At 37.6% G+C, this 21,741-nt stretch overlaps 6 protein-coding genes across 7 annotated transcripts; 1 reads left to right on the top strand and 5 right to left on the bottom strand.

The window, feature by feature from the left end:
- Positions 1–1,072: 1,072 nt before the first annotated feature.
- Positions 1,073–3,401, top strand: LOC113164773 (diablo homolog, mitochondrial-like). 2 transcript variants are annotated; one of them, XM_026364253.1, is made up of 6 exons: positions 1,073–1,349; positions 1,514–1,637; positions 1,789–1,911; positions 2,329–2,439; positions 2,534–2,630; positions 2,744–3,401. In XM_026364253.1, the coding sequence occupies exons 1-6, from the start codon at positions 1,213–1,215 to the stop codon at positions 2,947–2,949; spliced, it is 798 nt and encodes a 265-aa protein (XP_026220038.1). In that variant the 5' UTR covers positions 1,073–1,212; the 3' UTR covers positions 2,950–3,401. The 2 variants fall into 2 exon arrangements, with proteins under 2 accessions (XP_026220038.1, XP_026220030.1); XM_026364245.1 differs by having other exon boundaries at positions 1,511–1,637; positions 2,744–3,400.
- A 1,236-nt stretch (positions 3,402–4,637) lies between these two features.
- Positions 4,638–5,543, bottom strand: LOC113171178 (odorant receptor 131-2-like). Its single transcript, XM_026373564.1, has one exon. It carries the CDS (start codon positions 5,541–5,543, stop codon positions 4,638–4,640), a length of 906 nt encoding a protein of 301 aa, XP_026229349.1.
- Positions 5,544–7,704: 2,161 nt separating this feature from the next.
- On the bottom strand, positions 7,705–8,610 carry LOC113171169 (odorant receptor 131-2-like). Its single transcript, XM_026373558.1, has one exon. The coding sequence runs from the start codon at positions 8,608–8,610 to the stop codon at positions 7,705–7,707; it is 906 nt and encodes a 301-aa protein (XP_026229343.1).
- Positions 8,611–12,185: 3,575 nt separating this feature from the next.
- Positions 12,186–13,094, bottom strand: LOC113171148 (odorant receptor 131-2-like). The gene has a single exon (XM_026373536.1). It carries the CDS (start codon positions 13,092–13,094, stop codon positions 12,186–12,188), a length of 909 nt encoding a protein of 302 aa, XP_026229321.1.
- Positions 13,095–15,303: 2,209 nt separating this feature from the next.
- On the bottom strand, positions 15,304–16,212 carry LOC113171139 (odorant receptor 131-2-like). The gene has a single exon (XM_026373525.1). It carries the CDS (start codon positions 16,210–16,212, stop codon positions 15,304–15,306), a length of 909 nt encoding a protein of 302 aa, XP_026229310.1.
- A 3,331-nt stretch (positions 16,213–19,543) lies between these two features.
- Positions 19,544–20,791, bottom strand: LOC113171129 (odorant receptor 131-2-like). The gene is made up of 2 exons (XM_026373514.1): positions 19,885–20,791; positions 19,544–19,557 (listed from the first exon to the last, which is right to left on the bottom strand). The coding sequence occupies exons 1-2, from the start codon at positions 20,789–20,791 to the stop codon at positions 19,544–19,546; spliced, it is 921 nt and encodes a 306-aa protein (XP_026229299.1).
- Between the last annotated feature and the right edge of the window lie 950 nt (positions 20,792–21,741).

Genomic DNA, 21,741 nt, shown 5'->3' with positions numbered 1-21,741 from the left:
TTAAATCCAGTCCCAGCCGGAGCTTCATTGGAGCCTGTCACATTATACTGTCCACAATCAAGATGACTGTGCCAGGTAAACAAGATGACTCGGGCAAGTTATGCAACCTGACATTTTTGCACAACACAAAAACCCAGTGGCAGCAGTGACTTAAAGAGCAGCACTCAAATAGTTATTCTTTTCTTCTGATACAGCTTTAAACAGCCGCTGAGAACTTTGTTGGTAGCAGAGATATGTGGGAAAAACAGACCATAAGCACAGTCACGCTCATAACAGGACAGAAATAGAAAAAGATGCAGATTTAAAATGTCCACAAGCCAGACCATCCACCAGTAAATATGTCTATGGTTCTCACAAATCAGACCATAATTAATATAATGTGAACCCAATCAAACCTACAGTAAAGCACTATAAATTTAAATACATTACTATAATTGACCTTTCTTATCTACACTATATAGTATCTGTGCAACTGTATCTCACACATTGTTTGCATCAGTTGCCCAATTTGAGTTTTTATTTAAGAATAAATGGAGCTCCAGATGTTGCATTATGTGTAGACAATGCACCTAGTGTGGTGCAACATGCCAGTTTCAATGGCAAAAAGGCTATAGTCAGTTTTGTCTGCAATATGAAAACAAATTTTGTACAGATACATGGTTATACAACACACAATTATCAATTTGAACATTTTTTCACAGTATTTTTTTAAGTGGAAGTTGTTCAGTTGGTTGAACAGTTGTCTATTAATTATTCTTAATTTGCTAAGTATATCAGAACTGTTAATTTCATTTACGAAAGAGAAAACTTTTAACACAACCCTAACAAGGGTTCATTTTTTTGATTAATGCCTGATAAAAAAAAACTTCCCACTTGTCTTTTTTTTAACACACAGACACAGAGGGAGAGAGATTGTCCATCAAACAACCAATACATCAGGTCTTGCAACCTGCACGTAATTTCTGTCTCTGTGGCCTTTGCAGATAACACCACACACGCACATTTGCCAGCACAGTCAACAGTTCAATATCTTTGACGTAATGAAATGGTGCTGGGTCCTACAAATACCCACAGGACATGACACTTAGTAGTTGTGAGCAGACTGAAAGGTTTCTAGCAAGCAAACAAGGCAACAGTGGGTGGACAGCAGCTTTGTTTGAATTTTAGACAACTAAAGGTCCTCAGGCGCAGCAGATCTACTTAATCTCCAAAATGCAAGCTGTTCGTCAGTGTTCGTTGTGTGCCAACCGTGCGGCTGGAGGATTTTTGCGAAACCAGACAGACATTTCAGTGCTGCAGCCCAGCAAGTGTGCGCTCAAGAGAGGAGCAACCTGCATTCGTGCCCTAAGGTAAGATGTAATGTAATGCAAGAGTAATGACACAACATGAGTCAAGTTTTTACGTGGTCAAACTACATCCAAAATTCAAATCACAGGTTTACACTGTAACTCACCGCTGAAATATCATGACTCTAATAACCTGCTCATATCCTGTCATCATTCTTCTACAGCAGTCATGACAGTATCCTGTTCAGTAAGCCTGGCATCCAGAAGCTGGGCGAATGGACAGACCCTGCGCAAATGAGCATAGCGTCTTTCAGCGTTGGCCGTGGGATTTGTTCTGTGCCTTTTACGCAGGTGGGTGATCCTCAGATCTCACATGATAAAATCTAGCACAGGCATGGTCCCAAAGAACTGCAGCTGCACAGATGTTATGTAATTTCTTCATATACAGAATAAAAGTTTAAACAAAAATAATTAAAATGCATTTTTTTTCTGTGCATAACAGGCGGAAAACCTCTCTCATGAGTCCCTGATCAGAAGAGCAGCCTCGGTGGTCACAGACAGTTCAAGTACTTTTCTCTCCCAGACCACGTTGGCTCTCATAGATGCCCTTACAGACTATTCAAAGGTAGGTTTTACTAATATGAAACATATAATTCACATCATAGAGATGCCAGCATAAGTTCTGAGTTTAATTATTATTGGGAAAAAAAACAGTAATATGGGAGGACACAAAAGTGAAAATGGACATGGACCTCAAGCAGAGAGAACCTTGTCTGATTTGGGAAGAGGTTTACACATGATTCAACAAGATTAAAAATCTTTGGGTCATGAGAGTAAAATCTGTTCCAGACACGTTGGCACAACCATTCTCCTTTGAGATTAATAAAGTATCTTATCTCTCTTATCTTATGGATGATAGACACACTCGCCCGATCATGTTTTGTTCACAACGTGTCAGATAGACAACAACTGTAAGGTTAATATTTAATAAGATTTCATTGTACTGATCCTGACTGTCTGTCCTCTTGGTGATTGCTGACAGGCTGTGCACACACGCATTGCTGTACAAAGGCGTTATTTGGCTTCACTGGGAAAGCTGACCCCAGCAGAGGACAACTCGCTCCAGCGGTTGATCAATGTCCAACGTGCAGAGGTTAGTTAGTGTTGTTTTTTACAATTCAGCTTGTCATGTTAAAACCATATAATACCTGTAAGTATACTGACTGGTCTCATCTCTGTCCTGACAGGTTAGTGACAGACTTGATGAATGCAAACGTTTTGAGTCATTCTGGATTAATGCGATCAACCTGAGTAAACTGGCGGCTGAGGCTGCTTACACTTCAGGTAAAGTGTTTGCCTGGATTTCTTGAGGCTTGATAAAACACTGAATCATGTATTATGTCAAACCTTGAATATTCTGAGCAACTTGATAAAATATGTTTCCCATTTGTTTCCAGGAGGTGAACAGGCATCAATCACGTTGAGAACAAACATCCAGGTGGCCCAGTCACAGGTGGAGGAGGCCCGGAAACTGTCTGCAGATGCAGATAAAAAGCTGGCTGAGACTAAAGTAGAAGAGATCCAAAGGATGGCCGAATATAATGCCTCCTTAGAGAATAGCGAAGACATTGAGGTGCATGAAGCTTATCTACGAGAGGACTAACACAGATAGACAAACATGTTGGAATAGAGGAAAAAATGAGTGCACGTCAATGCGCTATTGATTTCATAGATAAGCCTCAGAAAACTTTGAGCTTTCTTATTTCACTGTTATCTCACTCTTCCTTTTACTGAGGCTTTTCAGATTTTTACACCCTTGCATTTACAAAAAGAAATCACTTTGTGAAAAGGAAATTAAATAAATTGTTAACAATTTACAATTCCTTACTTTAGCATAAATCGTTTTTTAAGAATATTTATTTAATTAGTAATAGTCAGCTGCTTTTAGAGCCTCTGGAAAATGATTCCTGAATTTCCTGTATGTACTGTATGATAGTGGGACTTAGTTAGTTTTGGCTGGCAATTGTTTATTGTATATTTTGTTGAATTATTAATATATTTATATAAAAATATTATTTGCCTTTTACACTGTTCACATAATAACAAATAATAAAATCAATTTACAGTATACACTGAAATAATGTATGTTTTCATGGCCTCTTGTTGATTTCCACATTTTATTATGCTGGATTACTGTAGTGGTTACTATCGACCGAAACAATTAATCATCAAGTAGCAAAGACCTTCTGCTATCTGTAGGACATATGAATAAAATTGCATCCCCCTATCCCCTATTCTTAGGTCCACTATGCAGGGCTCCATGTTGCTTCTTTTGAAAAGCTACACACTCACCATGCAGCTCTTTAGCAGTATTTGAATTGCTCTTACTGTGGCCTTTCACCTGTGCAATCTTCTGAGAAAGTGCTGCATATGGGTTTTGTGCTTACTGACAGGCTGTGCACATACACGTTGCTCTCCATAGATAGCAAAAGTTAGTTGATCATAGTCCAGTGTGCAGAGGGTCGATTGTGAACATGCAGCTGCACAGATACATCTGAGTTGTTCTTAGTGTGGCTTCATTTGTGTCTTTAGAGTGAGAACATTATATTCACTCAAACAGAAGCTATCTGGGCTATCTGTACATGCACCTTACTTTGACTCTTTGTCTGCTAATCTATGGTCCTTATATGCACATTTATTTTACAAATATGTTTTCAATTTGTCATTATGAATTATAGTGTGTAGATTAATCACAATCTACATTTCAAAATAAATGTATAAAGTGGGAACATATGCAAAAAGTGAAGCAGTTTGAATATATTTTGACATAACTGTAAAATCAAGTTTATGCATATACTAATAAAACTTATATGAATATAATTATATAAATATGAAGGGCAGTAAAAGCCAAAAATAGTCAACTTAGAAATTACATTTGAATTTAAAGAGCGCTGAGCTTCAACTTTTACTTAAAGAGCAACACAAACACTAAAGAAAACTAAATTACATGTTAATGAAAGGCTTAAACTAATGGCAAAACAAGAAATATGTGGCATAGGAATTCTTATTTGACAATATTGTAAATTAAACAAGTGTGTTCTATTCATTGATATATTTCAATGCAGCAAGGGTCTATAATTAGGTATGTAAAAGTTAACATGAAATGCAGCAAAAGCCTGAGAAACTAATATAATAATATCACCTTAAATAAACAGGAATATAATAATACAAAAACAGATTAGTTTACATGATACAAAAGTGATTTATAGACATGCTTAGATTATTTTGTAGTATTCATCTTCTTTTTTGTGGTATTTTGTAGCATGACATTCATTTTCATTGTGAAATGTTTTATGAAAGCCCAATAAGGCATTTTAGTGCATGAAAAAATTTTTCATCTCTGAGTCCATAAATCAAAGGACTCAGACATCTTGGGGCAATACTAAACAGGATGTAATTATAGTACCTGATATCCATATATAACTTAAAACTAATCTGAAGTGCAACACTCTCTATTAATGGGCACCACAGACTGATGAGGCAGAGCAGCAGCTGAAAACCATGAAGAACAACTGTTCTGAGTCCTTTCATTTTTAACTTTTTATTCTCTCCTGATGCAGCTTTGGCTGCCTTCATTATTTTAACGTAGCAGAAAACAATGATGATAAACATAACAAAGAAATATAGCTGTCGAATAGATAACCTAATGTGATCCTGCCATCTGTACAAAATAAACACCTCCACAGAGCATATCGTATATTCCACATACAAACCAGGAGAGGCTGATGCAAAGAACATAGTGAGAATAACAATGCAGGTTATAGAGCTGATGCCATGAATAATGAGGATACTATGCACAGTATTATGTGTGGAGCACAGCTCTCCGTGACGTAGGGGCATGCAAATAGCAACATAGCACTCCAGAGTCATTGCTGTCAGAGTCACTGGTGTGACTGTAAAATAAAGAAGTATCACAGCTGAGACAATGATACAAAGCCAAACCTGCACATTTACATGAAAATAGGTCAAGAAAAGCAGTAGATTAGTCAGAAATAAAATCAAACTATCAGACAGGAGAGTAACAGCAAACAAGACGTAGCGTGTAGCTGTGCCGAAACATTCATTCTTAAAAAAAGTAATTAGAAGAACAAAGTTGATGACAAGAAAAAACATCACTAAGACCAGCACAATAATGACCCGATCATTGATCGGATAGAGCAAGTACCCACCATCAACCAAAGAGCTGTTATTAGCCATCACTTTGCCTAAACCCTTACAAAGCTGATATCACTGTCATAATTTCTGTGTTTATAAAAACCTAATGAGATTCTTATTACCACAACACAACAGCTAAGCTCAAGCAGCAATTGTATCAGGTTAGGATGATGAAATATGTGCAGCAGATTACCAAATCCTGCCTGAAATGGTCCTTGTTCTAGAGAGGACTGTGCGTGAAGACTTTATAAGATCAGTACACACACAATCAGAGCAAATACCATACTGTTGTCATTGCTATTTTCTGCTAGTCTCCCTCAGGGCATAGCTGTAGATGAGACTTGGTGCTACATGGAAGTAAATAAGCCACCATAAAGGAGAGGGATGTACAGTGACAAGAAAAAGAAAAAAGTAATCATACTATCTGCAATTTACTGGTTTTCAATTTCCAGATCAGAGCAGTCATGGTATTTCATATCTTTATTAAACACAATCATTAAACACATAGAGTTACATCAGAAAAAGTAAAGGAAACAGTGTTTTAATAACTGGTTGAAAAACCTTCTGCAGCAATAAGCTCCAGCAAGTCCTTCCTGTAGCTGGGTATAGACTTGCACAATATCCAAGAGGAACTTTTACCACTCATCCTTACAGAAGTGCTTCAGCTCAGCCATAGTCCTAGGACGTCAGGTATAAATGTCTCTCTTTAGGTCATTCCACAGCATCTCTCTTGTGTTGAGGTCTGGCCTCTGACTGAATCACTCTAAAAAGTGGGTTTTATGTCACCAAAGCTATTCTGCAGTAGAAAGACTGTGTTTGTTTGATGTCTGTGACATTGATAAAGATTAGGCAACAATTTATGCAGAAAATCAGTGTTCCTACATTTTCTTGCTGTACTTATCGTTACATACCTGGCTGCTTATATAACATTACACTTTTGCATGGCCTTCATTGATTTGGAGTGTTTGTTGTGCAAGTGGTCGGAAATGATCGTTATGCTGACACGATATGCATTCTCATCTGGTGGGATACCATCAGCAAAACAAATTAGAGATTTAGAAACAACATCTGATTTATGTCAGCTAAGTCTTAAAATACAAATACCAGCACTAAGAAAACACCTAATATGGCTTAATAACACAACACAGTGACATATACAGTACTAGATGATTAAATAAAATGTTGTATTTCTCTACTTATAACTGTGTTGCACTATGTGTAAAAACCTTATAACAAATGTATGCCAAGAATTTTACGTCATCCCTGTTCCATACATAAATTGCACACATATAGCAAAATACAAGGGATCTTATTTGTTATGTCTTTTTTACAAGACAAATGAGTTATATGTTTTTAGTGCCTTAAGAGAACATTAATCTTTAAAACCATAAATTAGGGGACTCTGACATTTTGGTGCAAGATAAAACATAATGTAGTTAAAGTACCTGATGTTTTCATATAAACTAAAATTAAGAAAGGCAGCTTCTATGAATGGACACCACAGCTGGATGAGACAAAGCAGCAGTTGGAAACCATAAAGAACAACTGCTCTGAGCCGTTTTCTTGTTAACCTTTTATCCTCTTCTGATGTCGTTCTGGCTACTTTCAGTATTTTAACATAAGACAGAAAAATGATGATGCACATAATCAAAAACTGAATTTTATAATAGTACTTATTACTTATTCCACTAATAAAATCTAATTAATGCATAGACTAATACAACTTAATATGATGGGCAGTAAAAGCCTAAAATACACAGTCAACTCAGTCATTACATTAGAATTTAAAGAGCGCTGAGCTTCAACTTTTACTTAAAGAGCAACACAAACACGAAAGAAAACTGAATTACAAGTTCATGAAAGGCTTTAACTAATGGCAAAACAAGAAATATGTGGCATAGGAATTCTTGTTTTACAAAATTGTAAATTAAACAAGTGTGTTCTATTCATTGATATATTTCAATGCAGCAAGGGTCTATAATTAGGTATGTAAAAGTTAACATGAAATGCAGCAGAGGCCTGAAAAACAGTAACACAATATCACCTCAAATAAAATAGTAATATAATAATACAAAAACAGATTAGTTTACATAATTATAAAAAAGTGATTTATAGACTCAGATTGTTTTGTGGTATTCGTCTTCTTTTTTGTGGTATTTTGTGGTAATATAATCATTTGCATTATAAAATGTTGTGAAATGTTTTATGAAAGCCCAATAAGGCATTTTAGTGCATGAAAAAAATTTTCATCTCTGAGGCCATAAATCAAAGGACTCAGACATCTTGGAGCAAGACTAAACAGGATGTAGTTATAGTACCTGACATCTACAAATAATTTGAAACTAATCTGAAGTACAACACTCTCTATTATTGGGCACCCCAGACTGATGAGGCAGAGCAGCAGCTGAAAACCATGAAGAACAACTGTTCTGAGTCCTTTCATTTTTAACTTTTTATTCTCTCCTGATGCAGCTTTGGCTGCCTTCATTATTTTAACATAGCAGAAAACAATGATGATAAACATAAGAAGGAAATGAAGCATTAGAATAGACAACCTAATGTGATCCTGCCATCTGTACAAAATAAACACCTCCACAGAGCATATCTTGTATTCCACATACAAACCAGGAGAGGCTGATGCAAAGAACATAGTGAGAATAACAATGCAGGTTATAGAGCTAATGCCATGAATAATGAGGATACTATGCACAGTATTATGTGTGGAGCACAGCTCTCCGTGACGTAGGGGCATGCAAATAGCAACGTAGCACTCCAGAGTCATTGCTGTCAGAGTCACTGGTGTGACTGTAAAATAAAGAAGTATCACAGCTGAGACAATGATACAAAGCCAAACCTGCACATTTACATGAAAATAGGTCAAGAAAAGCAGTATATTTGTCAGGAATAAAATCAAACTATCAGACAGGAGAGTAACAGCAAACAAGACGTAGTGTGTAGATGTGACGAAGCATTCATTTTTAAAAAAGGTAATTAGAAGAACAAAGTTGATGACAAGAAAAAACATCACTAAGACCAGCACAATAATGACCCGATCATTGATCGGATAGAGCAAGTACCCACCATCAACCAAAGAGCTGTTATTAGCCATCACTTTGCCTAAACCCTTACAAAGCTGATATCACTGTCATAATTCCTGTGTCAATAAAAACCTTATGAGATTCCTATCACCAAAACACAACAGCTAAGCTCAAGCAACAATTGTATCACGTTAAGATGATGAATTATGTGCAGCAGTTTACCAAACCCTGCCTGAAATGGTCTTTGTTCCAGAGAGGACTGTGCATGAAGACTTTATAAGATCCGTACACACACAATCAGACCAAATGACTCTGTCATTGCTATTTTCTGCTACTCTCCCTCAGGGCATATCTGTAGATGAGTCTTGGTGCAACATGGAAGTAAATAAGTCACCATCAAGGAGAGGGATGTACAGTACGAAATAAAGAAAAGTAATCACACTATCTGCAATATATAGAGTGATGGCAGTAGAGCAAACAGTGTTTTAATAACTGGTTGAAAAACATTCTGCAGCAATAGACACAAGCAAGTCCTTCCTGTAGCTGTGGATTAGACCTGCACCATATGCAGAAGGAACATTCCACAGGTCATTCCACAGCATCCCTCTTGTGTTGTGGTCTGGCCTCTGACTGGATCCTTCTAAAAAGTGGGTTTTATGTTACCGAAGCCTTTCTGCAGTAGAAAGACTGTGTTTGATTTTTATGATGTTGGTGAAGATCAGGCAAAAACCAGTGCTCGTACATTTTCTTGCTTTACATATGGTGATGTACCTTGTTGCTTACATAACATGGCACGTTTGCATGGCCTTCATTGATTTGGAGTGTTGGTTGTGCAAGTGGTCGGAAATGATCGTTATGCTGACATGATATGCATTTCGATCTGGAGGGTCACTATCAGCTAAACTCAACAAAAGCATATAATCACAACAATAATCATGCTAAGCTTTTGAAAAGTAAAAAAAACAACTTTTAAGCCTTTCCATAACTATGTATATCTGTTACAATTCTCTCCTCCGACCAGCTGAGACAGTGTCCACGGAAGTCTGCGTATTTTTCTTTACCGGGTTTAGTTTTTTCTCTCACTTCTGGGGTCATGTCTCAGCTGGCTCAAGTATTGGGTTTTTTAGCAGGTGTTTTATGTTACTCATTAGTGTGTTGTGTATTTATGTTGCTGTCTGCCTGTTCCCTGCTTTCTCCATTCACCTCTTCCCCAACCTTTAGCTTTCATTACCACGGTTTGTCATTGTTAGTACAGTTAGCTTGTGTGTTAGTAGTAGCTTGGCTTTTGTTTGTTCCAGCGTTCGCTGTGTTTTGTTTTCTCGTTTGTTTGTTCCAGCATTTAGCTGCATTTGTGTTTCTCATTAGTTCCAGCTTCGGCTGAGTAGCTTGTGTTTATTTGTCCAAGCGATTGCTGCGTGGTTTTTTTTTTTTTGTTGTTGTTGTTAGTTTCAGCTTCGGCTGTGATTTTGATTTCCATTTTGTATCTCACATTCTGCGTTTTTCTTGTTTGATAATTAGATTAGTAAGTTTCTAGATTGCCTGCCTTTTGCAGTGTTCATTCATTTTTTCCTCCTTTTGAGGGTTTTTGTTTTACCCCTGTTGTTACATTACATTTGGTTTGTTCAGCATTTATTGTTACTATATCTGTTAATAAACCTTTTTGGGAAATCTCTCTCTGCTTTTGTTGTCCTTCTGCAACTGGGTCCACTTGTTAGCCGGTTTGTAAGAATGTCTACTTAGCTGCCATTGTCATGGTTGCCATTTTCTCTGCCATTACCTCAACAGTAATCTTCATCTAACATCACGTAAGCTGGAAAGCAGCTGGCCTTCCACCAATTTAAATGGATCTTGCCCAGCCTGGAAAGATTAATAATAGTAATAGTAATATAATAGTATATAAATAGTATATAAAAAAAAGCCTTCCGTAAAGCTAGAACCACATATTATTCCTCATTAATAGAGGCAGGTAAGAACAACCCCAGGTTTCTTTTGAGAACTATAGCCAGGCTGACAAAGAGCCACAGCTCTGTCGAAGCTAGTATCCCCTTAACTCTTAGCAGCAATGATTTCATTCAATTTTTTTTACAAATAAAATTGTAACTATTACAGAAATAATATATCTGATTCTCCTGGCATGGATCGTTTTCGTATGTACAGTGGGTCTAGATTCATTTGTAAACACTCGTACTTAGACTGCTTCCTCCTGGTAGATCATTCTGAGTTAATTCCAGTAATTCATTCATCTAAACCATCAACATGACTCTTAGACGCCATCCAGACTGGACTGCTCAAAGTTGTCTTACATTTGATCAGCACGTCCATATTAGATCAGATCAATCTATCCTTACAAATAGGCTATGTACCACAGGCTTTGAAGGTTGCTGTAGTCAAACCCCTACTCAAAAAGCTTACTCTGGACTCAGGGGTTTTAGTAAATTGTAGACCAGTATCCAGTATGCCCTTTATCTCTAAAATTAATACAATCCAAATACATCATAGTACAGAAACAACACTGTAAAATGTCACTTACTATCTTCTATTAGCATCAAACAATGGACTACTCTCTATACTCGTCTTGTTAGATCTTAGTGCTGCATTCAACACTATAGATCACAACATTTTATTACACAGACTGGAACAAGTAATTGGAATTAAAGAAACACCACTAGGGTGGCTAAAATCGTATCAATCAGGTAGATTCCAGTTTGTGCATGTTAATGAGTCTGTCATGCACAGCATCCTGTCCTAAAGTGATGCTGGAAAACTAGTCCATGCATTTGTTACTTTTCAGATTGGACAATTGTTATTTATTAAAAACTTCTCTTCATATATAAAGGCACTTAATAATCAGGCTCTATCTTATCTTGAAGACCTCACAGTACCATATTTTCCCAGCAGAACTCTAACTAGCTATCAAGCTCCTTTCCTGTGGAACCAGGTCCCAGTTCAGGATTGGGAGGCAGACACCCTCTCTACATTTACAAGACTTAAAACTTTCCTGCTTTTCTTTTCTCTCTCCTCTTTCCACTCACCCCAACCGGTCGAGGCACCCACCATGAGCCTGGTTCTGTTGGAGGTTTTTTACTCTAAAGGGAGTTTTTCCTCTCAACTGTTGCCTAAAGCTTGCTCAAATAGGATTTTTATACAATTATACTCCTGCTATACTACTGTGTTTTGGCGTTAAACAAATAAAATTGAATTGAATTTAGAGGAAACCAGGAAGCACAGGTTAATAAACTGATAAAGTTGACTAATGGAAAGTGACCATGAGGAAGAGAGAGGCAAAATCACACAGAGTATATATCAAATATTATTAAACCAAGTCAGGCTGAAGACCGTGATAATAATGACAGAATGTAGAGTTTAGGAGACTTATAGTGCATGTAGATATTTATTATGAATATCAACATGAACAGTGTATGAATATTCCAGAGCTAGAACAAAAGCTAGCAAAAATAAATTAAGAGATGTAGATGTACTAGTACTAGAATTAGATGATTAAATACAAAGTTGTATTTCCCTACTTAAGCCATAACTGTGTTGAACTATGTGTAAAAACCTTATGACAAATGTATGCCAAGAATATTACAATGTCATCCCTGTTACATACGTACATTGCACACATATAAGCAAAATGCAAGGGATCTTATTTGGTATTTCTTTTATACAAGACAAATAAGTTATATGTTTTTAGCGCCCTAAAAAAACATTCATCTTTGAGACCATAAATCAGAGGACTCAGACATTTTGGTGCAAGATAAAACATAATATAGTTAACGTACCTGACATTTTCATATACTCTAAAATTAAGTATGGCAGCTTCTATGAATGGATACCACAGCTGGATGAGACAAAGGAGCAGTTGGAAACTATGAAGAACAACTGTTTTGAGCCCTTTTCTTGTTAACCTTTTATCCTCTCCTGATGCAGCTTTGGCTACTTTCAGTATTTTAACATAAGACAAAACAATGATGATGCACATAATCAAAAACTGAATTTGATAAATAGCTGTTCTAAGATGACTCTGTGAAATGTCAAAGATTTCCACTGAACACATGTGATATTGTTTATAAAAGTTAATGGAAGCTGATGCAAAAAAAGTGGAGAAAATGATAATGCAGGGTACAGAGCTTATGCTATGAATGATGAGGATACAATGCATCATACTGCGGGAGGAGCACAGCTCTCCATGTCGTAGTGGCATGCAAATGGCCACATAGCGTTCTAGGACCATTGCTGTCAGAGTAACTGGTGTGACTGTAATGCACAAAAGTACAGGAAGAGAGATAATAATACATAACCACACAGGAATAGAAATATTAAAATGGACAAGGATTAAGAGAATATCAGTCAGAGATAAAATGCAGCTATCTGACAGTAATGTAATAGCAAATAAGATGTAACGTGTAGTAGTGTGAAAGCACTCCTTTTTAAAAAAGGTTAGAATGAGCAAGAAGTTGATGCAAAGAAAAATCATTATCAGGACCTGCACAATATTAAGTCTAATGTTTTGCTGCAATAAATCTTCAATGACCAGTGAGTTGTTAGGAGCCATTTAACTTATCTGTTTTCTAAGCACAAGTTTTTTAAGTTTAAAGCGCTGCTGAAGTGCCATTACTGTCTGTCTACATTACATGTTTTTTTTACAAAATGATAACAGTGAAGTTTCTCAAAGGAGCTTTGTTTTAAATACAGCAGTTCGCTTAAACCTCCATTCACTTCCAGAGATGAATGTCTTGTGCTGTGCTCTGTGTACCCCTGTGAGAGAGAGAGGGCTGTGAGTGTGACTTTAAAGGATACAACAGCCAAAAATAACAGGGCTGTCATTGCACTCAGACCTGTGCTCTGCCTCTCTAGACTCTGCTCTCTCAGGACTATCTCAGACTACCTGTCACCTTGGATAACGGACCTGGATTGAACTATCAAACCCCGCCTTGGATTACAGACCCTGGTACCTGGGTGTTTGGGTTATTGGAATGATGATGACTACGCTTTTTGTTTTTCACTTTGGTTATCGAGTTTGTATCTCTTGTTTTTTTGTTTGTTGTTTGTTTGTTTGTTTGTTGTTACTTTGTGTTTTTTTCTCATTGCCCACCAAAATGTCTGGCATTTTAATCGGGTTCACACTAACCTAACCATTACAGTACAATCTGGCCGGATGGACCCAGCCAAAGCCACCATGGCCAAGGTACGATAGTGACGAACTTCGGTCAAAAAAAGCCATTCAATGTCATGCTTCATTTTAACACCCACCTTTCTCTTTTCCACAAGAGCTTGATGGAAACAGAGAAGGAATCATGTGTCCCTCCTCCTGAATGTTATGGAGGAGAACCAGGAGAGAACCAACCGCTCCATACAAAATATGAACTGCTTTTCATGCTTCAACCCTAAGCCTACCCCACTCAAAAAGCAAAAGTTGCCTAAATTATTTCCACTGCTACCCAGGAAGTGGGCCACATCAGAGTGGTCCAGTAAGACAGAGTGTTGCAATAGTTTTGACTTATTTAGTTCTGGACTTTAACCATACAGACCTTTACCCAGAGGTCCAGACCCATGGTGGACTACATAATTTAACAAGTTCAGGACAGCAGCCACCGACTGTGGCTGGATGGAGAAGGTGGTAATGGATATCTTTTACTGGGGCCTCACTAATAGTGAGAAGGACATCCTAACCCTCAATTGTGAACCCAAAAGCTTGTAGGACCTTATGGACCTGGCCCAGTGGGTGGATAATAGCTTTTGGGAGAGCCAACTGGATGATACAAAGGGATCCTGGTCCTCCAAGACCAGTTTTCTTTCTTCCAGTTCACCACCCACTGATCATCCAGTTCGGTCTATAATTAGTTTATGTAAAACTTTAAAACTTAACATGAAATGCAGCAGAAGGCCGAACAACAGTAACATAATATCACCTCAAATACAAAGTACTATAATAATACAACAACAGCTTAGTTTACATGATTATAGAAAAGTGATTTACAGACAAGCTCAGCTGTTGGAACGTTTTGAAAAACCTTCTGCAGCAATAAGCTCAAGCAAGTGCTTCCTGTACTGTGAATTAGACCTGCATAATGTACAGGAGGAACTTTAACCACTCATCTTTACAGAAGTGCTTCAGCTCAACCATGGTCCTAGGACGGCAGGTATAAATCGATCTCTTTAGGTCATTCCACAGCATCTCTCTTGTGTTGTGGTCAGGCCTCTGACTGGATCACTCTAAAAAGTGGGTTTTCTGCAGTAGAAGGTCTGTGTTTGTTTGATCTTTGTAATGTTGTTGAAGATCAGGTCACATAACAGGGCACTTTTCCATGGCCTGCAGTGATTTGGAGTGTTGGTTGTGCAAGTGGTCGGAAATGATCGTTATCCTGACACGATATAGTGCTGGAGACCGTGATAATAATGACAGAATGTAGAGTTTAGGAGACAAATAAAGCATTTAAATATTTATTATATATGATATGCATTCCCATCTTGTGGGACACTATCAGCAAAATAAATTTGAGATTTAGAAACAACATCTGATTTGTGTCAACTAAGTCTTAAAATACAAATATCAGCACTTAGAAAACAACTAATATAGCTTAATAACACAACACAGTGATGCATACAGTAATAGATGATTAAATAAAATGTTGTATTTCCCTACTTAAGCCATATGTTGCACTATGTGTAAAAACCTTATGACATAAGTCTACCAATAATTTGACAATGTCATCCCTGTTACATACGTAAATTGCACACATATAAGCAAAATGCAAGGGATCTTATTTGGTATTTCTTTTATACAAGACAAATAAGTTATATGTTTTTAGCGCCCTAAAAAAACATTCATCTTTGAGACCATAAATCAGAGGACTCAGACATTTTGGTGCAAGATAAAACATAATATAGTTAACGTACCTGACATTTTCATATACTCTAAAATTAAGTATGGCAGCTTCGATGAATGGATACCACAGCTGAATGAGACAAAGGAGCAGTTGGAAACTATGAAGAACAACTGTTTTGAGCCCTTTTCTTGTTAACCTTCTATCCTCTCCTGATGCAGCTTTGGCTACTTTCAGTATTTTAACATAAGACAAAACAATGATGATGCACATAATCAAAAACTGAATTTGATAAATAGCTGTTCTAAGATGACTCTGTGATATGTCAAAGATTTTCACTGAACACATGTGATATTGTTTATAAAAGTTAATGGAAGCTGATGCAAAAAAAGTGGAGAAAATGATAATGCAGGGAACAGAGCTTATGCTATGAATGATGAGGATACAATGCATCATACTGCGGGAGGAGCACAGCTCTCCATGTCGTAGTGGCATGCAAATGGCCACATAGCGTTCTAGGACCATTGCTGTCAGAGTAACTGGTGTGACTGTAATGCACAAAAGTACAGGAAGAGAGATAATAATACATAACCACACAGGAATAGAAATATTAAAATGGACAAGGATTAAGAGAATATCAGTCAGAGATAAAATGCAGCTATCTGACAGTAATGTAATAGCAAATAAGATGTAACGTGCAGTAGTGTGAAAGCACTCCTTTTTAAAAAAGGTTAGAATGAGCAAGAAGTTGATGCAAAGAAAAATCATTATCAGGACCTGCACAATATTAAGTCTAATGTTTTGCTGCAATAAATCTTCAATGACCAGTGAGTTGTTAGGAGCCATTTAACTTATCTGTTTTCTAAGCACAAGTTTTTTAAGTTTAAAGCGCTGCTGAAGTGCCATTACTGTCTGTGAGAAAGAGAGGGCTGTGACTGCGACTTTAAAGGATACAACAGCCAAAAATAACAGGGCTGTCATTGCACTAAGCTCAGACCTGTGCTCTGCCTCTCTAGACTCTGCTCTCTCAGGACTATCTCAGACTACCTGTCACCTTGGATAACGGACCTGGATTGAACTATCAAACTCTGCCTTGGATTACAGACCCTGGTACTTGGGTGTCTGAGTTAGTGTAATGATTGTTTGTTGTCGTAATTCCGGGGACATCTACGCTTTTTGTTTTTTCCATTTTTGTTTTTCCATTACATTGCTCATCAGTCAGCACCACCATGGCCAAGGTACGATAGTGGCCGAAACGCTTCGTTTTAACACCCACCTCTCTCTTTTCCACAAGTGCTTGATGGAAACAGAGAAGAAACAACCTGTCCCTCCTCCTGAATGTTATGGAGGAGAACCAGGAAAGAAACCAACCATTTCAAAAGAAATGTGAACTGGTTTTCGAGCTTCAACCCTCAGCCTACCCCACTGAAGCCTACCCCACTCACAGTGCTACCCAGGAAGTGGGCCACATCAGAGTGGTCCAGTAAGACAGAATTTTGCAATAGTTTTGACTTATTCAGTTCTGGACCATGCAGACCTTTACCCAGGGGTCCAGACCCATGGTGGACTACATAATTTAACAAGTTCAGGACAGCAGCCGCCAATTGTGGCTGGATGGAGAAGGTGCTAATGGTTATCTTTTACTGGGGGCACACTGATCATGAGAAGGACGTCCTAACCCTCCACTGCAAAGCCAAAAGCTTGCAGGCCCTTTTGGACTTGGCCCAGTGGGTGGATAATAGCTTTCGGAAGCACCGAATGGATGAAACAAGGACCAGTGCTCCCAGTTCACCACTCACTAATCGTGCAGTTCCAGAAACCAAGCTAGCATCCAAGCCTCTTTCTACACAGCCTGAGCCAATGCTGATTAAAGGATGCTGATGCAAAGAAGGTGGAAAAAAATAATAATGCCGGGTACAGAGCTTATGCTATGAATAATGAGGATAGAATGCAGAGTACTGCTTGTGGAGCACAGCTCTACGTGGTGCAGAGGCATGCAAATGGCCACTTAGCGTTTTAGGGTCATTACTGTCAGAGTAACTGGTGGGACTGTAAGATATACAGTGACAAGAAAAACTTTGTGAACCTTTTGGAATTTCATGGTTTTCTGCATTAATTTGTCATAATATGTGCTCCGATCTTCATCTAAGTCACAACAATAGAAAAACACAGTCTGCTTAAAATAATACTACACAAACATTATATGTTTTCATATTTTTATTGAACATAATATGTAAACACTCACAGTGCAGGGTGGAAAAACTATGTGAACCCCTAGCCTAATGACTTCTACAAGAGCTAATTGGAGCCAGGAGTGAGCCAACCTTGAGTCCAATCAGTGTGATGATATTGGATGTGTTGCTGAAAGCTGACGTGCCCTTTAAAAACACACACCAGTTTTGGGTTTACTGGTTTCAAGAAGCACTGCCTGATGTGAAACATGCCTCGCAGAAAAGAGCTCTCAGAAGACCTACGATCAAGAATTGTTGACTTGCATGAAGCTGGAAAGGGTTACAAAAGTATCTCCAAAAGCCTTGATATTCATGTGTCCATGGAAAGATAGACTGTCTACAAATGGAGAAAGTTCAGCACTGTCGCTACTCTCCCTAGGCGTGGTCGTCCTGTAAAGATGACTGCAAGAGCACAACGCAGAATGCTGAATGAGGTAAAGAAGAATTCTAGTGTGTCAGGTAAAGACTTACAGAAATCTCTGGCACATGCTAACATTTTTGTTGACACATCTACAATAAGGAAAACATCAAACAAGAATGGAGTACATCCCAAAAAAATATTGCAGCAAGTCTGAAGTTTTCAAAAGAGCACCTGGATGTTCCACAGCACTACTGGCAAAAAATTCTGTGGACAGATGAAACTAAAATTGAATTGTTTGGAAAAAACGCACAACACTATGTGTGGAGAAAAAAAGGCACAGCACACCAACATCAAAACCTCATCCCCACTGTAAAATATGGCAGAGGGAGCATCATGGTTTGGGGCTGCTTTGCTGCCTCAGGGCCTGGACGGATTGTTGTCATTGATGGAAAAATTAATTCCGGAGTTTATCAAGACATTTTGGAGGAAAACGTAAGACCATCTGTCCACCAACTGAAGCTCCACAGAGGATGGGTGATGCAACAGGACAATGACCCAAAGCATACAAGTAATTCAACAAAAGAATAGCTTCAACAGAACAAAATACAACCTTCTGGAGTGGCCCAGTCGGGCCCGACCTCAACCCGATTGAAATGCTGTGGCATGACCTTAAGAGTGCGATTCACACCAGACATCCCAAGAATATTGCTACACTGAAACAGTTTTGTGAAGAGGAGTGGTCCAAAATGACTCCAGATCGTTGCGTAGGTCTGATCTGCAACTACAGGAAACGTTTGGTTGAGGTTATTGCTGCCAAAGGAGGGTCAAGCAGTTAATGAGTCCAAAGGTTCACATACTTTTTCCACCCTGCACTGTGAATGTTTACATGTTATATTCAATAAAAACATGAAAACATATAATGTTTGTGTACTATTGTTTTAAGCAGACAGTGTTTTTCTATTATTGTGACAAATTAATGCAGAAAACCATGAAATTCCAAAAGGTTCACAAAGTTTTTCTTGCCACTGTAGAACTACTGGAACATTGATAATGATACATGACCACAAGGGGATAATTATATTAAAATGAACAAATATAACGAGTACATCAATCAAGAATAACAATAAACTATCTGACAGCAATGTAACAGAAAGTAAGATGTAACATGCAGTAGTCTGAAAGCACTCCTTTTTAAAAAAGGTTAGAATGAGTAAAAAGTTGATGTAGAGAAAAATCATCAGCAACTAGAGATAGTATCTCGTAACTTATTAGACTTATTAGTACAAAATTGCCCCTTTTATTACATTGGATCAACTGGCTATTGTTTTAATAAAGATTTAAAAAATTTTGAACTTGTGGACAACATATAAAAACAACAATGTAGCATCAAGGAAACGTGCATGTCAGACTTTATTAGACATCTACTGTAATCTCAGACAGTGTATGCATGTTTCAGAGCTCTGGATTAAAAAAACTGATCTGAATTCTCCCAGCTAAGCAAAGAAGCACACTGTCTTTAAAAAAAGAAAAGCAAGTACTAATATTATATGTGTCACTGTGGAATAACAGTAAAATGATTTATCACTTAGACACTACAGCCTTAAAACAGGGATGCAAACAGTATTAGTGAAGTAAAATGCTGTATTTACCCACTGAAGCCACAACTAAGTTGCACTATGGGTAGAAACATTATGACAGATGGCTACCATTCACCTGACTAAATATTATTACATTATATACATATACATATGTATATAATATATATATGTATATCTTGAGAGCTATTTACAGTATGCAGCAGCACTGATACCGATAGATACAGAAAATATAATGCACACATGAAACCAAAAACAGTTACTGTAATTTGTAATTCATATACTATTTTCACCTTTATTTATTCTTTCTTTATCTAATTTGTAAAATTACATTTTTTTTTGTATAGGCCAGTGAAGGCATAGGTTTTCAGAGCATTGCAAAAACATTCATCTCTGAGACCATAAATCAGAGGACTCAGACATTTTGGTGCAAGATAAAACATAATATAGTTAACGTACCTGATAGTTTTAAATAAACTAAAATTAAGAATGGCAACTTCTATGAATGGACACCACAGCTGGATGAGACAAAGCAGCAGCTGGAAACCATGAAGAACAACTGTGCTGAGCCCTTTTCTTGTTAACTTTTTATTCTCTCCTGATGCCGCTTTGGCCACTTTCAGTATTTTAACATAAGACAAAACAATGATGATGCACATAATCAAAAACTGGATCTGATAAATAGCTGTTCTAAGATGACTCTGCCATATGTCAATACTAAATATCTCCACTGCACATATGTGATATTGTTTATAAAAGCTAAGAGAGACAGATGCAAAGAAGGTGGAGAAAATGATAATGCCGGGTATAGAACTGAGGCCATGAATGATGAGGATACAGTGCATCGTCCTACGTGTGGAGCACAGCTCTCCGTGGCGTAGAGGCATGCAAATGGCCACATAGCGCTCCAGTGTCATTACTGTCAGAGTCACTGGTGTGACTGTAAAACACAGAATTACTAGGACAGAGATAATAATACATAACCACACTGGGATGGTGATATTATAATAGACCACGATGACGAGAACATCAGACATACATAACAACAAACTATCTGACAGCAGTGTAACAGCAAATAAGATGTAACGTGCAGTAGTATGAAAGCACTCCTTTTTAAAAAAGGTTAGAATGAGTAAAAGGTTGATGCAGAGAAAAATCATTACCAGGATCTGGACAATAATGATCTTGATGTTTCCCTGCAAGACATCACCGTCAGCCAATGAGTCGTTAAAATCCATATACGTATCTTAAAAACTGCTTTCTAAGCAAAGGTGTTTGAATCACCAGTAAAAAGTGACATTACTTTGTTAATTCAAAATCAGATTTCTTTTAACCAAATAATACCAGTGACGTTTATCTGAGCTATGATTTGAATGCAGGAGTTTACCAAATCCTCCACTGTGGTCCAGAGATGAATATCTTCTGCTGAGCTCTGTGCAGCCTTATAAGAAATGACTTAGTGTGATTAGCATCTAAGAATAACACCAAGTGAAGCTCTGCTCCCCAAAGGGCTGTCACTGCTCTTAGCTCATCCCCTTTATTGACTGTTGTCATCTAATCCAATGCCCAAATCACCTCAACTGTCTCTTGAATGCCCTTCTTGTCCACCCATCTCCCCAGCCGCTTCTTCTGTTGATCTAAAAGTTTCAACCTGAATCATTAGCAGCACAGTCTCTTTTTTCTCTTCATTTCTGCAGCTGCCCACCTGAACTGCTCCTATTTTTCCTGTTCCTGATTTTCTACCTAATATCCCTCACCTGTTTTTTGACCTGCTGCCCATTTACAGTATGGCTTCACTGTCTAGCCTGCTATGTTGCCAAGATACCAAAGACATAAAAGTAAATAAATATTTAGTAATAATTAGATTTTTTGCTTGCCTTGTACCTAACTTGTAACTCACTTTGGATTAAAGCATCTGCCAAATGTAAATGTATAAAGAGGAAGAACAGTTACATAATTACAGCTAAATCTGGCTGCATATGCATACCTGACCTTTCTTAAAAGACAGGCAAGACAAGAAATTAATCAATCCTCAAACTCCTCAGAATTATAGCAACAAAGCTATAAACAATATGAATAAATACATAATAATTAAGGATAATATAGCTCCAACTTAATCCAAGAACCAGGCTTCAGGCGAAACTGAGTAAGTTGACTTGATTGTGTATCACTGTATCATGAATTCTAT

Source organism: Anabas testudineus, chromosome 13 (genome assembly GCF_900324465.2).
Source record: "Anabas testudineus chromosome 13, fAnaTes1.2, whole genome shotgun sequence".
NCBI classification, from domain to species: Eukaryota; Metazoa; Chordata; class Actinopteri; order Anabantiformes; family Anabantidae; genus Anabas; species Anabas testudineus.
The sequence above is the reverse complement of the archived record's forward strand: the minus strand, read 5'-3'. Positions and strand labels throughout refer to the sequence as shown.

Coding starts and splice junctions, on each gene's coding strand:
- LOC113164773 (XM_026364245.1), top strand. CDS start 1,213: ATGCAAGCTGTTCGTCAGTGTTCGTTGTGTGCCAACCGTGCGGCTGGA. Junction 1,912..2,328: donor CCCTTACAGACTATTCAAAG/GTAGGTTTTACT, acceptor GATTGCTGACAG/GCTGTGCACACACGCATTGC. Junction 2,631..2,743: donor TGAGGCTGCTTACACTTCAG/GTAAAGTGTTTG, acceptor ATTTGTTTCCAG/GAGGTGAACAGGCATCAATC.
- LOC113171178 (XM_026373564.1), bottom strand. CDS start 5,543: ATGGCTAATAACAGCTCTTTGGTTGATGGTGGGTACTTGCTCTATCCG.
- LOC113171169 (XM_026373558.1), bottom strand. CDS start 8,610: ATGGCTAATAACAGCTCTTTGGTTGATGGTGGGTACTTGCTCTATCCG.
- LOC113171148 (XM_026373536.1), bottom strand. CDS start 13,094: ATGGCTCCTAACAACTCACTGGTCATTGAAGATTTATTGCAGCAAAAC.
- LOC113171139 (XM_026373525.1), bottom strand. CDS start 16,212: ATGGCTCCTAACAACTCACTGGTCATTGAAGATTTATTGCAGCAAAAC.
- LOC113171129 (XM_026373514.1), bottom strand. CDS start 20,791: ATGGATTTTAACGACTCATTGGCTGACGGTGATGTCTTGCAGGGAAAC.